This window comes from Drosophila subpulchrella, chromosome X, assembly GCF_014743375.2.
Source record: "Drosophila subpulchrella strain 33 F10 #4 breed RU33 chromosome X, RU_Dsub_v1.1 Primary Assembly, whole genome shotgun sequence".
NCBI classification, from domain to species: domain Eukaryota; kingdom Metazoa; phylum Arthropoda; class Insecta; order Diptera; family Drosophilidae; genus Drosophila; species Drosophila subpulchrella.
In genome coordinates this window covers 18,551,184-18,570,788 of record NC_050613.1, presented here as the reverse complement: position 1 = coordinate 18,570,788, position 19,605 = coordinate 18,551,184, and the positions used below count along the sequence as shown (strand labels likewise).

The following is a 19,605-nucleotide window of genomic DNA, read 5'->3' as shown; positions in this document are numbered from 1 at the left end:
TGCGCCGTGTTAATGTCAAAGTTGAACTTCATCGCATGTAATAGACAAGCGATGAACTAGGAAAGGCAGTGAGTACGATTTAAAAAAAAGAGAAGGGGAGATAGGGAGATGGAGTGACAGGAGCGGAATGTCAAGAGATGGCGTCTTTTGTTTGAGCATGTCGTGACATGTTTGCTTTGGCTCTGGCGGAACGGAATACGTCGTAATAGATAGCTAAAGCTTATCGCCAAACCGTACACCTAGAAAAGAGGGAAATGCTTTCTCGCTCCCGCCTGCCATCTTCCCTCTCCCTGCGTTTTCTTATGCCATTTTGCAAAGCTTGCAGCTTACTTTCTCCCATCGCCTTTCTCCCGAAAAGAGAGCGCACAAGGACGCCGGGACGTTGGCATTTCGCGGGGACCTCCAAGTTTCTTGCAGGAATTACACTTGTATTATTCATTGGCCGATATGCATAAATCCAATTTACGGAACCCCCGTTTTCAGCCTCGGCATCTGCGTCCCCTCAACTGAGAGAAAGCATTTCGCTGGCGTTTCTCGCGCGCTTTTGTTGCGCACAATTTGAAAGATGGGGTGTTCCGCAAATCGTAAGATTTATTTTAAATAACCTAACATTTAGTAAAATATATAATTGGGTAGATACATATATTAAAAATATACCACAACATCTAAGGATCGGTCAAAACGAAAACTCCAAATAGCCATAGTCATTGCATCCCTATTTATTTTAAATTTAATGTACATATATACATATTTATTTGGGCACTTTCTTTACATTCTTCAATTGAAATAACTTCAAAAGGTGTCTAGGAAAATATGAAGATTAAGCAATTTGTTGAGATAATTGAGTTTAAGGGTCTGTGCAAAGTTTATCACTCATACGTACTGTTGCCTTAAATGAAAAGTTTATGTTAATCTAGGTGGCGTACATTTTAAACTAACATTTAACAATTATTCCAACAGAATTTATTAATTTAGAAACGGAAAATATGATTTTTTGAAATACTTTTTATGCTAAATTCAAACTGGCATACGTGTCGTATAAGTAATTTCTAGGAACTTTTAAAATAGATCTTTTTTAATATTCAAATACATTTTTGCACATAAAAATATATTAAATTTAAGAGTAGGAGCAATTTACTTATATACTTTTAAATATTTAGAAGATATGACTTGACAACTCTGGAGATTTGGAACACAAATCTCTTTTCGGAACGCCCCCTCTCTCTCTCTCCAGCGCTCTCTCCGCTCCCGCTCTTTCGCTCTTGGCTTTTCTCAGCTGCTTTAGCCTCGTTTGCTTTCGGCGTCGTTCAGTTTTTGGCGTTTAGTTAGTTTCAGTATTTCAGTTCGGTATTTCAGTTCAGAATCGAAACGCGAGCCGAGTCGCAAGTTGGCCGCCGCGCAGCGCGTGCTGTTTTTTTTCAGTGTGTACGTTTTGATTGCAAAAAGAAATAAGCAAAAGCGACGCTGAAAACATTTTTCATCTGCGGCCTGGAAAAGCGCCCCGAGGAAAATGAATAGATAAATTGTGTTAATCGCCCCATCGAGCCAGCAAATATTCACTGTATATTTATATTTTCTCGTGCGTACTTTTTTTTTGGTTGCCCGTGGGCATCGCTCTTTTGTTGTTAATTGTGCAGCTGCCCGCCTGCGAATGATAAAAATGTGAGTTTCCCCAGAAGGTTTGTGCGTTTTTCGCTGCTCTTTTTTGTTTGTTTGTTGGGAGAATAAATAGTTTATTAAAAATGCGCAAAATTAAGGATAACGGAGCATGTGTGTGTGTGTGTTTGTGGGTGGCAGCTGCGTAAATGCGTAAGCTGCGTTGCGTATGTGTGTGTGTGTGTGTGTTGGCTGTGGCCAGGTCTCAAGGTCCCGTTAGCTCTCTCCCACCTCTCTTGCTCCCCCACTCGTTTGCTCTCTTCTCCAAACAACAACAAGTCTGTGATAAGAATTTTCCATGCGTAATTTTCACGTAAAGCTTTGTTTTGTTTGGTTTCAGATGCAGGTTTTTCTTTTAAGCGGATTACGTTTTTAATTACATATATTTGTAGAAAAGTAGTGGGGTTTTGTAATAGATATGTATGCTTTGCATATCAAGAAACAACGATCCTATTCCTCTATAGTCTTTAAAAAATTGTGTTTTTTTGGTTGACTAATTATTATAAAATGTATAAAATAAAATACCAAAACTAATTTATAATACATACCAGATGCTATGATATGTAAACAAAACTAAATATATATTTTATTTCTTAGAAAATATCAAAATATGTATAAAATATTCATCTAAAAAATATGTAATTCATTGTTTTTATGAAAAGTATGTTTAAATTATTCATCTAAAAAATGTTTAATTCATTGTTATTATGTTAGATTTATTGGATTATATTCAGATTTTTTTTCGATTTGAAACATATTGTTTTAACAAAACACTTGAATGAATGCATTATATAGAATATTTTTGATTGCCGTGAGAATACTGATTTTGAAAATGGTCACTATTAGAAAAAATTTTGAATAAATACTGAAGTGTTTTTTTCTAGTATGTTTTTTTATAGAGATTTTTAATTTTTTTTTTCTACACATAAATAATAGTTAATAAGATATCATGATAAAAATTAAACTTATCTTAAGCCAACTTTTAAAACAAAAAAAATTCTTGACTAAATAATATTGTCTTTCCTTTTACAAATTTATTGAAAATATTTCCTTAAAATACATGGAAAGGCTCTTTTTTAAGCTTGGCTCATGAATGCTTTGTGCGTTTGTTATGTTTTTATTTCGCTGTATTTACATATAAATTATTAATAAGCCCAAAGCGTGCCACAGGTGTGCACAAAGGAGTGAGAGGGACAGAGAGAGAGAGTGTGGGGCAGAGAGAGAGAGAGCCAGAGAGAGAAGAGCAGCGTGACCTTTTTTTTTGCTCTTTTTCTAATTTAGCTCACTAAACTTGAGACTCGGATTTAATAGGCTTTTTATTTTTGCAACCTTTGCTCTCTTTACGTGCCCGCTATTTTTGTCTCTGTCCCACACTTTCAGTTATTTCCGCTTGAGTGCGTCTCTTGTTTCTTGTTTTTGTTTTCATTTCGTATTACCGTTTTTCTGCGCTTTTTTCTACACCTTTATTTATTGTATTGTATTTCTTGGTCAATTACCATGGCAATTTATTTATCAGTTTGGCATTGTGTTTGCCACAATTGCGCAAGTTTATTTTCCCCATTTTTGGCATTTTTATTTGTGCACTATTTGAGCTACGTTTGCCAGACTTAATATAAAAAAGGTTTCCTCAGAATTAGTACACTGAGGAAAAAAATATACCATTCGATTTACAAACACTTAAAAAACATAATAGTATGTAATAGTAAAAGTTAAGATACTATTGCAATTTAAACTATAAGATTAAGAAATGTATTTCATTTTATTTTTGATTATAAATCATGTTATATTATTTTTAAAATAATTTTTAATGGATTTTTCCCCGTGTATACCCTTGTTTTACCCTTTGGTCACATCATAAAAAAAAAATTGCTAAGCTGAATGACAAAATCCATCATAAACACAAACACATTGAAGGCTACGTGCACTTTGGCCAGCTTTTTTTTATAGCCAACATACATATGTGTGCGTTTGTAATTTGTTTATTGATGCACAGTGGGTTAGTTATTATTTTGTTTATACTCTTCTTAAATAAAATGTTGGATTTTTTAATAATCCCCTTTTAAAAAGCTTATATGTAATCACAAAGATTACACATTTTTTATTATTCCCATAAAAAAAGCTCTGCTGTAATAAATCGTATCACTACAAAACCTTTTCTCATCATGGTTATTAACATAGCTTATCTTTCAACTCTAAATTTAATACACAATTGTGTGCATAATAATTTTTATATTTCTCTGTTTGTTTGTAGAACTATAATAAAATTTCTAATCAGAGCAAGAATTTTTTGTAAACCAAAATCTTACTTAAAATAATTTGTATAATCCAGAGATGTCATTTAAGTATATTTATATGAGTAGTAAAATGACTTTGGATATACTTTATCAACATTTTTTTGTTTTCCATTATTAATTAATTTTCTAAAGGTTCGTACTTAGACTTATAAGTAAACATATAATTTGGAAATATCAAGTACTACATTTTTCTAACCTTGGAGAACGGAATTTTTTCAAACTAGAATATATGATCCCAAATAGATGATCCAATTTCAATAACCTTTGACCCAGGGTAGCAAAGAAAATCTGTCGGCGCATTTTCTGTGTCACAAAATGTAATTATGCTAAGAAGGCGAGGGGTGGCAAACGAGGGGCGGAGAAAGCAGGGGAAAGGGGGCGTGGCATGGTAGGGGGGGGGGGGGTTGGGCAAAAGAAAGCGGTGGCCATATTGTTGGGGCTTACGATTGTGTTAAGGCCTGCCATGTAACAGCCATGACATAAACATGTGCAAGTCTGTGTTCGTGCTTTTTTCCCCCTCTTCTCGCTGTGCCCAATAATTATTGATTGACTGCCCCTCATTATCGTGCTTCTTGTTGAAGCATCCCCTTTCCAACTTTCCCTCTAACATATATAAATGGGTACATTGTACATACATACACACATATCTTATCACCATCATATAATATTTAAAATTATAAAGAACTGTATAGGGTAATAACCTTACCGAGTAATGCAAAAACCGTATTATTCCTCAAAAATATATAGTATATATACATATACTATGTATTGTACATATCTAGTATATGTATAGTAACTTATCTTTATGTTCGTTATAAAAAATTAGAAATTAGAAAAAATGCATTCCTTATCGTATGGACTCCATTTATAACAAAGGTTTTTAATTTACATTTTTTTAAATACTTATTTGCTAATGCGCAAAATTACTTAGTATAGCTACGGAGCACCATTCCCATCAATTTTGAATTTTCCCCAACCCTATTTCCCGACCGTCACACAATAAGCACCAATTAAAAAGAAAGCTCTTTTGGGATCCATAAATTGGAAGAGGGAATACAATAACATTTAATGAGTTAGCTAGACAAATTTGTGGTCGAGATAAATGCAAGATAAGATCTAAACAGATTATGAGTCTAATGAAGGTCATTAGCGCCGGAAGTTGACAGTTTGTAACGACTGTGGAGAATAGATTAAATCCAAAAAAGTTAGCGTGCTAAATAGAATAAAAGAAGAGAACTATAGGTATTACATTTCTGGCATTATAAAATCAGAATTCAATGAAAAAAGCGAGTGTTCGTTAGTTACAGTAGCAAAGGTACAAACGTTTATTAAGATTAGATTGCATTAAAGAAAGAATGCAAACTTTATCAACATTCCTCAAGTGAAACAAAAAGTTCCTCTCCTTATTCTTAAAGATTCATATAAAATATCAAATAAATAGATTTATCTTAGTTATAAGAAATAAGTGATATGATATGACATATGATACTCACTGTAATTACCGCCACCCATATCAAAAGGAACCCAATTAGTATTTATGCACGGGAATCCATCACTTCATTATCGGCCATAATGATAATTTCCCTATCACTGTTTGTATTCACGAAGCACTCGACTCTAACACGTGTTCGCCTGCCCATTTTCCAGCCCCTAAATTAGCCATCCACCACCCACCACCCACCATCGCCCACAAGCCGCACTCCCTCCAGTTTTTGTCACATACCGATAGGTCAAAATGCGATGCAAATGCGTCAGACCACTTCCTATGGCTCGTTCCCCTCCCTCTGGGCCCATCAGTTGGTACTGCTGTTGTCAGCAGTCAACAATAAATCCAATTAGCAAAAAAGATAGGAAAGGTAGAAATGGTTCAAGGTAAGAACAGCAACGAAATTGCACGATAAACTGAATTTTAGCTTAGCTTTAGTCAGTGTTGGCGTTTTTCTACAAGACTTTACTGGGAACTAGGTTGGTTTTAGGGCGTAGAAAAGAAAAAAATATTATAATATATATTATAAATAATAATATTATGTAATATAATAATTATAGATATTATTATATAGTATTTTTTGCAAGGAATTAATAATTTATACCTTATTATATTAAAAATAAAATATAAAAAGGAAGGGTAAAAAGCTATACTGTCAGCATTGGCTGTTGTTTCTGAAATGTGAGACTGTGCTTGACCTTATCGGGCACTCACTTCTTGTTGTTGTCATTTAATTGACACTGCCCCTTGTCTCGCTACCAAAACCCCTGAGAGTCCTCAAGTCACATCCGATTATCTAAAGTGCCTGTCAAAGACTTGCCCCTCCTTGTTTCCATGTTCCCATTTTTGCTGTCACTCTCGAAATCAATAAATAAAATGGTAATTTACATTTTAGAACTCTCCCATTAGTACTACCCATTTGACACGAGACCAACAAGTGACCCAGAAAAATAGAAATATCAAAGGAAGTATTGCGAAATATGGGTATAATATTAATTTATATATTTATATTATATAAAGGACATGTAGAATCCCTTACAGAGTTTTAGAGTTCGCGAATAAAGAATGTTCTGAAGAATTCGCGTTTTCTTTATAAACTTTTATAAAAATTGAAGGACTTTTCAAGATCATGAGTACAAATTTATAAATAAATATTTCAGTTAAAAGAAGTATTTTCTGTGTCTATTTTGGGAGCATAGCTTTCATAAAGGCTCTGTTTAATATTACTCTTTGAAAACAAAACCTCAATAAATAGCTTTAGCATGTTTATAATTTTTTTAATTGCGTATGCAAAGCTATTTTCTTTCTCTTCAAATCTTTTCAGCTCGTTTATAGCTAATTAATTTTGGAATTATTACCCGATTTTTCATTTGGTTCCGAGTAATTTTGAACTTCTGCACTTCGGTAAACAGCTATAAATAGAATGTTTAAAGAAAAAAACGACCTAATAGCATATGTACCCTATAAATTAACCTATTATTTTTAAGTGTGATGAATTTCAATTTTAATGCTTGAGAGAGATTGGTTTCTAAATAATATAAAAAGGAAATAATGATATACATCGGTATTTATTTTTTCCCGGAACATAGTTTTATGAACTTGGCTTTCAGGCTGCTCGTTCAGTTAAATGTCACACTGGCACAAGGCAGAAGCCATAGCAACTAGCACACCTACATGTAGACCTCCGGCCCCGGACGAAATATCTATATACCGCTGACTAACCTCGCCTCGTTTTCCGATTTTCCGATTTCCTTATATCGTCCAGGTCATAGACGACGTGTCCCCCGCCCCCCATAAAACCCCACCCAAAAGCGTCGGACGACTGCGTCGCCTCCACATCATCCAGCCATGACCAGCGGCAATCGATGATTGCCATTCCCTCAGCCAACGAGAGCCAATAGAGGCAGCCGGAAGAACCCGCCATTCGAACACATCAAAAGCCGGAGGAGGAGGAGCTGGAGGAGGGACTTCCCCCTTTTGAAAGCCAAGGACTAAAGTCACGCGGTCAACATGCTGATCAAGGAGTACCGCATTCCCCTGCCCCTCACCGTGGAGGAGTACCGCATCGCCCAGCTCTACATGATAGCGGTAAGACCTTCTATTCAGGCTCACAAAAGAACATGTAAATACTGATAGGAAATTAATTCCTATATAGGAAAGTACATTAAATTAAATATGACAAATCGTATGGGAGGTGACGTAAACTTTAAAGGATTCTTAGTCATATTGGATATTTATATTGTATGATATAATATTATGATATTTCTCCCCAAAAAACATAAGTTTGTTTGTCACCATTGCTCAGAATCCTTTAAAGATTACGTTCTCCCATACGATTCATAGGACCTAAATCGAACCACCCTAATGTATTTATTTCGGAAGTTATTATAGGTACTTCTTTTTGAAAACGAATACATATATTATACCTAAATCGATACAATTTTAAAATAGATTGCTCTTCTTATCGTATTGTACCTAAATATATACAATATATATAAAAGTAGATTGCTCCTGTGACCAACAAATGAGTTATTTTTAATTTCAGCCTACCTACTGTTCTGTCTGCTTATAAAAAAGTTAAGAGTAGGGGTACAGCTTAATTTCTGAGTTAGAAATTAAATTTAATCGATAATCAACTCGTTGAAAGCAAATGCAGCAAATGCAATAATAGTTTTAAAAGGCAAATTAAGGTTAATTAGTTTGAGTACAGCTCAGCAGTAAAAAACAGTCACGTATGGGAATATCAATAGCTATAATACAGCCTATTTATTTTTGTAATGAGCAAAAACAAATTACAAAAGCTGCCGGGGTAAAAGTGCAACAATTTTCAAATATAATCTTTGAACGTTACAAAATTTACCAAGTGTCTAGAATTGTTTATTCGCTTTGTGCGCTTTCGACTTATTTACAAATATTTCCTATAGCCAATATTTATTAAACGTTCCCACCGGAAATTCATTCAATGTTTCTCAATTGATGTGTAGCTCATTTGTTTGGACCATAATAATCGCTTAAAACTGATTTTCTATCCACAGAAAAAAAGTCGCGAGGAGAGTCATGGCGAGGGCAGTGGGGTCGAGATAATCATCAATGAGCCCTATAAGGACGGACCCGGCGGCAATGGTCAGTACACGAAGAAGATCTACCATGTGGGCAACCATCTGCCCGGCTGGATCAAAAGTGAGTTGTACATAATTAACGATCTATAGTTAATAACTATTTTATATATTATCCAAAGGTCTCTTGCCCAAGAGCGCTTTAACCGTGGAGGAGGAGGCGTGGAACGCCTATCCCTATACCAGAACTCGCTACACCTGCCCATTTGTGGAGAAGTTCTCGCTGGACATTGAGACATACTATTATCCCGACAATGGCTATCAGGATAATGTCTTCCAGTTGTCCGGAAGCGATCTGCGTAACCGCATCGTGGGTCAGTCTGATTCATTTTACATTTTTCATGCTTTCAAGTATTTTTATAGCACAATCTTTCTAGCTATACTAGTGGGCATAAGTATTTTGACGGAATTGAAGTCCAACCTACTCAATATTTAAATATCATTAGAAAGGTCATTTAAATACCGATTAAATGATACACAACTTTTTTTAATCCACTTGGACCCATTGAAAATGTCGATTTTTTGTTAAAGGTTACTCTTTTATCTTTTTTTCTTCGGAAAAAACAAAAAATATTTTCAAAAAAAAAAATTTCTTCATATATATTATTTTTTTAATGCGACGATCTAAGAAATGTGGTGTAAAACGAATGAAAAAATGGTTGAAATTAAATTTTTAAACAATTTTCAAATTTCTTATGACCACTAGTGTATGCATACAGAGCTCTATATATTACTAGCCTTTATTAAATATTCCAAAGAAATAAGTTTGAATATAACAAGGCACAAAACATTCCTTTATATGAAAGGAAGATAGTTATAAGAATTTAATTTTAACTATGTATATGTTAAACTCATCTCTTATGTTTCTTCTCCATTGAAAAATCTATTTTAATATCCCTTGTATGCCCTTTCAGATGTGATTGACATTGTGAAGGACCAACTGTGGGGCGGCGACTATGTGAAGGAGGAGGATCCGAAGCACTTTGTGTCGGACAAGACGGGCCGTGGACCCCTAGGCGAGGATTGGCTGGAGGAGTATTGGCGCGAGGTGAAGGGCAAGAAGCAGCCGACGCCACGCAACATGTCCCTGATGACCGCCTACAAGATCTGCCGCGTGGAGTTTCGCTACTGGGGCATGCAGACGAAGCTGGAGAAGTTCATCCATGATGTGGCGCTGCGCAAGATGATGCTGCGCGCCCACCGGCAGGCGTGGGCGTGGCAGGACGAATGGTTCGGGCTAACCATCGAGGATATCCGCGAGCTGGAGCGACAGACCCAACTGGCCCTGGCCAAGAAAATGGGCGGCGGCGAGGAGTGCAGCGATGGTCAGTCCGATGTGGCCACCTCCACCATCTTAGCATCCACCTCCACATCACCACAAACCCTTGCCAAATTGTAAACGTATTGATTTGCACAAATATCAAAGATATTCTGAAGAATGTTCAATAGATTGGATTTGTTTTTAAAGCAACAGGGTATTTTGATTTCTTTAATTCCAAGGATTTCTTAAATGTATATAACATTTGACTTGGTAGACAAATTTGTATTGTATTGCCATGTTAAAATGTACAAATTAATGGTTTAAAATGATTTAAGATGCTTATTTTTATCATATAAGAGAAAGCAGTTAGACAGAGTTTCTTTACTCTATGTACATTTTTTGTTATTTTATCCAAAGGTAATGCAGAAAGCCATGTTGAAATGTATAAATGAATATTTAAAATGATTTAAGATGCTTTTGTTTTTCATATACTAGAAGTCGGTTAGACAGTGCTAGGTTCACTTTAAATTGTGCCATCCCCCTGATCGGAAATCAGAATCATTTACACATTATTTTATGCTTTTTAAGGATTTTCCCTTGAAAAATTCTTTTAAAATCGCATATTTCTCCATTCCAGACAGCACATCCGAGCCCTATGTGAGCACGGTGGCCACCGGCGCCTCCGCAACGGGCAGCGAACGAAAGAAATCCGCTCCAGCCATACCGCCCATCGTCACCCAGCAGCCGCCGAGCGCCGAGGCAAGTTCGGATGAGGAGGGCGAGGAGGAGGACGACGACGAGGACGAGAACGATGCCATTGGCACGGGCGTTGATCTGTCCGCCAACCAAGGTGGATCCGCCCAACGATCCCGCTCCCAGAGCATCCAGATGGCCCAGAAGGCCAAGTTCGGTTCCAAGGGCGCCCTCCACTCACCGGTGGGATCGGCCCACAGCTTTGATCTTCAGGTGAGCAGTACTGGGAGGACCCTTTTTTTTTTGTCCAATCTCCATTTTTCTCGATGTCGATTTCATCTGTTTATTGTGGGAATGAAATTATTTTTACTAGTTCCGTGTTTTTTATACACATATGTATTTACCCCTCTATTTTGTGTGTTACTTAAGAACATGACTAATATTTGACTGGAGAGTCGGCGAATTTTATTTTTTCATGTTTTAAAAATGTTATCTTTAAAAAATTTATATTCTTGGTATTTTTATAATATCACTTATTAGTATTATATATATTCTACTGGAGTCTTGTATAATATATCTAAACTATTTTACAGATTTAACATTCCAAGTGCAATTAATTTTTTGTGCACTTAAGTTAAAACTATGTTCTAGTTTTCAATATTTTCTATTAAAAAAAACCCCCTATATTCTGTCTCTGTGTTCGATTTTCTGTGTGTTGTGAGTCGCTTTGTCCTTTAAATGTGCTGCGTCTTACCAAATAATCTTTAATTTACCTTCCATCCAACACGATCCACCGACAACAACTACAACATAATCAAATTAAACACCAAAATCAATCAAACTATAAAAACAAATTAATTCTGAAAACAAAAATACACCGAACCAAACACAAATAAACCCATAAAATCGAAAAACAATATAAAATCAGTCCAAAAAGCCGCATGCAAAGACAGCGCCACGCAGACATGTAAGTTCCTCTTCCCCTCTCTGTCACTCTCAATATATGCCCTGTCTCCCTCTCTTTCGTTTCTAGTAATTTAGCTTAGCTGTTCTATTATCCCGTCATTATAAATAGTATAATATATATACAAACCCCTCTACTAAACTCCTCTTTTATTTCTCTTAGTAATTTGCTTAGTCGCAGTTTTTGATTAGTCAAGTTCCATTAGCTTAGCTTACGGCTGTTTCCCAATGCCTCTTTATAGAGTTTTCTCTAGAAAGAATCGAAGAAATATAGTATAAATAAATAAACAATGCGATCTTCTAGTGTTTGTAAAGGTATTAAATCAATTTACGTTCATCGCAGGTGGCAAACTGGCGCATGGAGCGATTGGAAGTAGACTCCAAATCCAATTCGGATGAAGAATTCTTCGATTGTTTGGGTAAGAATTGGAATTATTTATATATATATGTGCGTGTAAAATTAAAAGAAGATATTAAACAAGAATTTAATTGTACAAAATGGTATGAATATATCATTAAGAATTTGCTGTTTAAAAAATTGTGCTTTAGCTCCAAACCGCGAATTCTTTAGAACAATGCAGGCAACATAAAATACCATAAAATGGAGACTTAAACTTATTACTAATTTTGTTTTTTCTTAATAGATACCAATGAGACGAACTCGCTGGCCAAGTGGAGCTCCCTGGAACTGCTGGGCGAGGGCGACGACAGTCCGCCGCCACATGGCGGTCCCTCCAGCGCCGCATCCGTGGGTGGGCGTGGCAATTCCCGGCAGGAGGACAGCATCTTTAACCAGGACTTTCTGATGCGCGTGGCCTCGGAGCGCGGTAACAAGCGGCAACTGCGCTCCTCGGCCAGCGTGGATCGCAGCCACGATTCCTCGCCACCGGGATCACCGAGCACACCGTCATGCCCCACCACCATCTTGATCCTGGTGGTCCATGCGGGCAGTGTGTTGGATGCGGCCAGCGAGCTGACGGCCAAGAAATCGGATGTGACCACATTCCGCGGCTCCTTCGAGGCGGTGATGCGCCAGCACTATCCCAGCCTCCTCACCCATGTGACCATCAAGATGGTGCCGTGTCCCTCGATTTGCACCGACGCCCTGGGCATTCTTTCCAGCCTGAGTCCGTACTCCTTCGATGCATCGCCCTCGGCGGCGGATATACCGAATATAGCCGATGTCCCAATTGGAGCAATACCCCTGCTATCCGTAGCATCGCCGGAATTCCATGAGACGGTCAACAAGACGGTGGCTGCTGCCAATATTGTCTACCATGAGTTCTTGAAATCGGAGGAGGGTCACGGATTCTCCGGACAGATTGTGATGCTGGGCGATTCGATGGGTTCGCTGCTGGCCTACGAGGCTCTGTGCCGATCCAATGGCAGCCAGCCGGGCACGGCATCGGGTGCCTCGAATTCTGGCGGAGATGCGGCCAGCAATATAAATACCCACAATCCGTTGGGCCCACGCCATTCGCGCTTGGACGATGACGAGCGTTTCATCGAGGCCGATTTGGATGCAAAGCGCTTGCTGGTGGCTCCATCGCCACGTCGACGTCGTTCCAGCTCGTCGAGCGATTCGCGGGCCTGCAAACTGGACTTTGAGGTCTGTGATTTCTTCATGTTCGGATCGCCGCTGTCGGTGGTGTTAGCTGCCCGGAAACTTCACGATGCCAAGGCCGCTTTGGCCAGGCCCAACTGCCATCAGGTGTACAATCTGTTCCATCCAACCGATCCGATTGCCTCGCGTTTGGAGCCGCTCCTTAGCGCCCGATTCTCCATTCTGTCGCCGGTTAATGTCCCCCGGTACGCCAAGTATCCGCTGGGAAATGGTCAGCCATTGCATTTATGTGAGTGATTCGTATTTGAATTGTATAATTAACAGTCTCTTGAATGTTTACCTTTTATGTTATTGACAGTGGAGGTGATTCAGTCGCATCCGCAGCACTTTAACGATGGCAACAACCTGTTGGCAGGTCGCCGATTGTCGGATGCCTCGATGCAGAGCACGATATCGGGTCTGATTGAGAATGTCTCGCTTAGTACGATCCATGCCCGTAAGAAGCTCGTTATCCGCTAGAAGCTCTATTACTCCATATATATATATATATCTTAATAATCTATATCTTTCATCCGCAGTTCAAAACAAATGGTGGGGCACCAAGCGCTTGGACTACGCTCTATATTGCCCGGAGGGATTGAGCAACTTTCCCGCTCACGCCTTGCCGCACCTTTTCCACGCCAGCTATTGGGAGAGTCCGGATGTGATTGCCTTCATCCTGCGGCAAATTGGCAAATTCGAGGGCATACCCTTTGTGGGCTCCAACGATGACAAGGACAATGCCTCCTTCCATCCGGGACAGCCGAGGGAGAAGTGGATCAAGAAGCGTACGTCGGTGAAGCTGAAAAATGTGGCCGCCAATCATCGGGCCAACGATGTGATCGTCCAGGAGGGCAGGGAGCAGCGTCTGAATGCCCGATTCATGTACGGACCCCTCGATATGATCACGCTGCACGGCGAGAAGGTTGATGTGCACATTATGAAGGATCCGCCGGCGGGCGAGTGGACATTCCTCAGCACCGAGGTGACGGACAAAAACGGTCGCATCTCGTACAGCATTCCGGATCAGGTCTCCCTGGGCTATGGCATTTATCCCGTGAAGATGGTGGTCCGTGGCGATCACACCTCAGTGGATTGCTATATGGCGGTGGTGCCGCCATTGACCGAATGTGTGGTCTTTAGCATTGATGGATCCTTCACCGCATCGATGTCGGTGACGGGCAGGGATCCCAAGGTACGAGCGGGAGCCGTCGATGTCTGCCGCCACTGGCAGGAGCTGGGCTACCTGCTCATCTACATCACCGGGCGGCCGGATATGCAGCAGCAGCGCGTGGTGTCCTGGCTGAGCCAGCACAACTTCCCGCACGGCCTGATCTCGTTCGCCGACGGCCTGTCCACCGATCCACTGGGCCACAAGACGGCCTATCTCAACAATCTGGTGCAGAACCATGGAATCTCAATTACCGCCGCCTACGGCAGCAGCAAGGATATAAGTGTCTACACGAATGTGGGCATGCGAACCGATCAGATCTTCATCGTGGGCAAGGTGAAGGCTGGTTCTTTTTATTATAATATAAAATCTAAAGCTAATTGTAAACGATGCAGCGGTTTTAGGGAATGAAAAGTTTATATTATATTAATAATGAGAAATGTTTTTTTGTATTACTCACTTGTGATTAGAGTGAGTTCTGAAAGGTTGCCGCTGCATCGTCTACAAACCGACTTTAATATGTAACATTTTATAACCATTTGTTGTTCCTTCCACAGGTTGGCAAGAAACTGCAGTCCAATGCCACTGTGCTGAGCGATGGCTATGCCGCCCATTTGGCCGGATTGCAGGCGGTGGGCGGTTCGCGCCCGGCAAAGGGCAATGCCCGCATGGTCATCCCCCGCGGATGCTTCAATCTTCCCGGCCAGACGGCGAATCCGCGGCGCAGAAGGTAAGACGCTGTGGCCACTAGCCAGTGGCGCTGCTTGCGACGATCCACTGTACAGAGCGCACCCACTGTAACGCCCGATCCTCGCTGTATATACATATCTGTGTTTGTGTTTAGTGTAAATAGGCCAACGCATTCGTGTATGTTAATGTTATATGTTTTGTGTACAGTGTAATGCCTTTAGCTGGTTAAAATGTTCAGGGAAAATTTGAATTCAGGGAACTTAGTTATAGGTAAAAAGATATTCATAAAAAATGTACTTAATTAAAATGTAGTACCAAAGGTAAAAGCTTCCCTATATTACAAAAATCAATCAATTTTAATATGGAAACATCCATTTATAGCATATTCATTTTAATATTTTTAATCTGCCAAAGGAAAAAAACAGGTTTAGCAATTATTTTCATATTTCATTAATATTATAATATATTTAAAAGTGAGCATTGACATTGTTTTTAACCTAAAAACGAAATTAATCTTAAAAATAATCATTTATGTACTTAGGAAAGTATAATTATTATACTCATTAGGGGATAAGATACATTAAAATTTAATATTATAGAAAATGGAAGAAAACAGGAAATATACCAACATAAGTCTATATAAATACATTTTTAAACCAGATAGTTTTCAAAGGTATTATCATACCTAAACCTTTAAAAAAATGAATACAGCTAAAGGCATTACTTGTATTCCATTGGAAACCGCTTTGTTAATGTAAACATATTTTCTGTGGCTTTTTGTTTATTGTGTATTTATGTTTTGGGTCGCATGGCCGTTTATTTTGTGAGTTGAGCCTTTGTTTGCTTCGGCCATCGAAACGATGCAATGATATAACCCATATCCATCAATCCCATCCCACTAAACGTTGTTGTAAACGCCTTCTTCGGGCGGGGAAAGGCCCCGCTCGGAATGAGAAATCTCTTGCCAAGAACCGAATCTCCAGTTCCAAACCACCTAATCACGCCCTTTTCCCTTGCCCATCCAATGTGACAACCTGCAGCAATGCTTTCGAGCTGCAACTGGCCAACATCAGTCCCTGCAGCAGCAACATCAACAGTCCCAGCAGCAGCAACCACATCCTACTGGCCCAACTGATTGAGAATGCCATTGAGAAGGACACGCCAGCTGGCTAGGAAAATTATTAAATTAGATGAACATGTTTTTTGTTTGGTTTCCCAATCCTGATTTTAAGTTAATCAACAGCGTAAAAATTGATAGTCTCATCCATCCTCTCAAGAAACTAGTCCGCCACCAATCGTATTGTATTGTATTTTATTATTTTACAACCTTAAGTTTCACGTAGAACAAATGCCGTATTATTTATGCTATAAGTTATTACTATATTATGATTATTACTATTATAATTACTGCGTTTATGTACTATCCCTACTTGTATTTGTATGATATTATTTTGTTTGCGAGCAAAAGCCAAAATGCAACAAAACCTATAAAAAATACGTACGCCAGTATGTAATACCAAATAAATAAAAGCAGTACAGTAAATGGGCCTGCTGGGCATATGTATCCTATATAGTATATATATATGATTTATAATGTTTCGATTACGATTTGTATCTTTTCTTTGTTTGTTCCTTGATTTACGGATAACCAATACAACAAAAATAATAATAATACCAAAAAACGCTTTACGCTTCACGGCCTCGAAACCCACCACGCTGTTCAAAACCCACCACGCCGACAATTACACCCCACACAAAACACACCACCAGGCTGCATGAACAAGCAACGAATGAAAATTAAATTGCAACTTAAACAAACAATAATAAATTGTTTAGAACAATAAAAGCAAACAATAAAAGCATCTTGTAAACAGATAGAAGCGAAAAAAAACCAAAACAATATACATACAATTGATGTTAGTTTTAGTGTTCTAGAATATTACCCATACTCCCCACACACATTTTTGAGTTCTTTTGTTAAGTATTTTGAAGCATACCTAGCTGAGCATTTTACTGATTGATTGATTGATTGGTGTTGTGAAAAAAGAAACCAAATTGATAAAAACCTTTAAAAAACACCCCAGAGGTGATAAAAAGTCGATAATTATCGATCTTAGAAAGTTCTCCACTGTAAACCACACTTAGAGGCCCAAACTTCAACTCTTTCTCAACATTAACTCTGTCTCTCTTTTTCCAAAAACCAAAACTTGCTTGAAAAACAAAAATATAAAACAAACAACACCCACACACACACATACCACACACGCACACACTGCCATCGACCTGGTTATCGACCTTGCTATCGATAAACAGCAACGAGACGGGACTATCATCACCCATACGCAGTGGTTACCTGAAGCGCAAAACCTACCTGAGCCACCACTAGAGCCACAGAGATGCAGCTACCACCCATATAGATTGATCCATCAGACAGAATGAAATCAAATCAAATCCCCCAGTACCCAAAAATAGCACTCCCTTCGAAATAGAATACAAAAATATAGCCAAAGGACGACGAACATCGATGCCTCCATATGCTACATCTGTGTATATACCATATATATATATATATATATTTATATACTATGCGCGATATATTGAAAGTTCAATGGTGTAATATACATATATATCAAAAACCAAAATTGCAAAAGAGAAAAAACAATTGTACAACATTTAACCAAAGTCAAATGTGTCACGCGGTGAGTATGCATATAAAGCACCAAATATATTATCTATAATCCATAAATATAGAAAATCAATTAGTTTAAGAGGGAATATATTACTTATTTTGAAGGAAATTGGATAAATAGATAGAACTATATGCAAGTTACTATCAGGGTGCTATAAAAATCTCTAGTAATATCAAATCTCTTAAAAAAGTATCACAAATTAATATAAAATCTAAAATTATTGTATTTTTTAAAAAAGAAAAGTACTAGAGATTTCCATACCACCCGCCTATTTTGAATCTCCATGATATCTCTCAAGTTTGTGTTACAGTTTTTAGCTTAATAAAACGTTTTCCAACACTTTTATTCCCCTAGGTACCTGGAAAGAAAGACTGTTTCCTCCTGTTGTTTGATGGTATTTCAAACCACTTAAAGCATAAAAGAACATTGAAAACTACACGAAACAAAAGCCGATTGTAAAGCTATATACTAAACACAATTAAAAAAAAGATATATACAAAGGATATATTCAAAATATAGAACCGTTTAACATATGCAAGCGAACCAAGTTCAACAAACCACGTGAGGTACAACAACCGAAGGACAAACTAATGGAACCGAAGATCTCCCGATGAGTAAGGATACAACTAAGACAAGGACGGGCGTTGCAAAATCAAAAGGCAAATTAAATGCATTTCTTGACAAACAACCACTACAAAAAGTATAAATTAAACGGCTTCCGTAAACCAAAAAAAAAAACAATTAAAATTTATATCTATATGTATGCGTGTAAAATTGACAAAAAAAGACGGTTCTTAAGAAACTAAAATCTTCATGAAATTGAATACAATCTATTACCTGGCCCCAGAAATTTGAAATCTCCATAATTGTGATAGTCATTCGCTACCAAATGTTAATTTAAAGAAAGAAAAACAGCAAAATATATTTATCTCTACTAAAAATGTTATTCTGGAAAAGACGAAGAATTTCGGAAACAAGCTATTGGATATTGTGTAAACGTAAAACCCGATTTTGTGATACCAAAACTAACTAAAACCGAAACCAAAGTTGAGTTCGAGATGAGATCAAGACGAAAACTCCTCGTGTTAGAAACCTATACAAACAACTCAAGGCGACCTGATGATATGACGGGCATTGAATCTGACCCATAGAGTACTATATATCTATAGATATACCACTATGTATATGCATAACCCGGTTATGTGCTGTCCACACAAGTTAACTAAAAACTCTCACAACTCTCACGAACTTGTAAGCGAAAGAAATCTCAGATATAAACCAGATAACACAGATATAATGGTACTAAAGGGACCTTCAAAATGAGAAATCTATATATGTATATGTAATCCGTTCGATCTGTTTAGGTTTACCTAAGCCAAAGTCGGTTAACTATCGAGTAGTTGAGTTACGCCAGTAAGATACTTCCTAAACTGAAATATAAATGTAAATTGAGGAGTTTAGACCGGTAGTTGTAATGAGAACAGTGTAATTGTATGTAAGGATATATAATATATATATACATATGCCTACACTATATACTGTATATTTATCTAGCGCAACTACATTAATGACTTTTGCAGCTTGCTAACTGAAAAAGTGTTCCGATCAAGTATTGTCCGGCTATACGTTCCTCTCTCCTCCATTTGAGTCGACTTTAAACTCTATTTTATTCTTTTGTAGCGAGTATTTAACTAAAAACCAATGGAAGATCCACTAGATTTTAAGATGAACCTCTGCCTAAGAAGAGTTTATCCTATATAAGTACGTAGCGAGTTGGTTCGGCATGAGGTATAGAAGTATAAGGGCAAGTCCTATTAAATAACACACCAGATACTCATAGAGTCCAAAGGTTTATGTCTGTCTAATTAGTTGGTAAATTAATGGCATTTCTGAATACTTTTTGGAAACTGAACATGTTTTTGTACTGTTCTTCACATTTTTAGACCTCTGTCTACGTCTTTTCCCCACCAAAAACAGCAAGG

At 38.0% G+C, this 19,605-nt stretch overlaps 1 protein-coding gene across 9 annotated transcripts; it reads left to right on the top strand.

Moving 5' to 3' along the window:
- The first annotated feature begins 1,349 nt into the window (after positions 1 to 1,349).
- On the top strand, positions 1,350 to 18,525 carry LOC119558193 (protein retinal degeneration B). 9 transcript variants are annotated; one of them, XR_005220169.1, is made up of 14 exons: positions 1,350 to 1,662; positions 7,202 to 7,524; positions 8,472 to 8,616; positions 8,675 to 8,866; positions 9,467 to 9,877; positions 10,451 to 10,779; positions 11,435 to 11,473; positions 11,813 to 11,888; positions 12,114 to 13,322; positions 13,392 to 13,529; positions 13,612 to 14,579; positions 14,801 to 14,973; positions 17,247 to 17,632; positions 17,978 to 18,525. XR_005220169.1 is itself a non-coding variant. In XM_037871478.1 (13 exons), the coding sequence occupies exons 2-13, from the start codon at positions 7,447 to 7,449 to the stop codon at positions 18,033 to 18,035; spliced, it is 3,816 nt and encodes a 1,271-aa protein (XP_037727406.1). In that variant the 5' UTR covers positions 1,350 to 1,662; positions 7,202 to 7,446; the 3' UTR covers positions 18,036 to 18,525. The 9 variants fall into 9 exon arrangements, 5 of the variants coding, with proteins under 5 accessions (XP_037727406.1, XP_037727405.1, XP_037727402.1 ...); XR_005220170.1 differs by having other exon boundaries at positions 16,704 to 17,632; XR_005220172.1 differs by lacking the exon at positions 11,435 to 11,473 and having other exon boundaries at positions 13,392 to 13,490; positions 16,704 to 17,632.
- The last annotated feature ends 1,080 nt before the right edge of the window (positions 18,526 to 19,605 follow it).

Coding starts and splice junctions, on each gene's coding strand:
- LOC119558193 (XM_037871474.1), top strand. CDS start 7,447: ATGCTGATCAAGGAGTACCGCATTCCCCTGCCCCTCACCGTGGAGGAG. Junction 9,878..10,450: donor CGGCGAGGAGTGCAGCGATG/GTCAGTCCGATG, acceptor TCTCCATTCCAG/ACAGCACATCCGAGCCCTAT. Junction 14,580..14,800: donor AGATCTTCATCGTGGGCAAG/GTGAAGGCTGGT, acceptor TTCCTTCCACAG/GTTGGCAAGAAACTGCAGTC.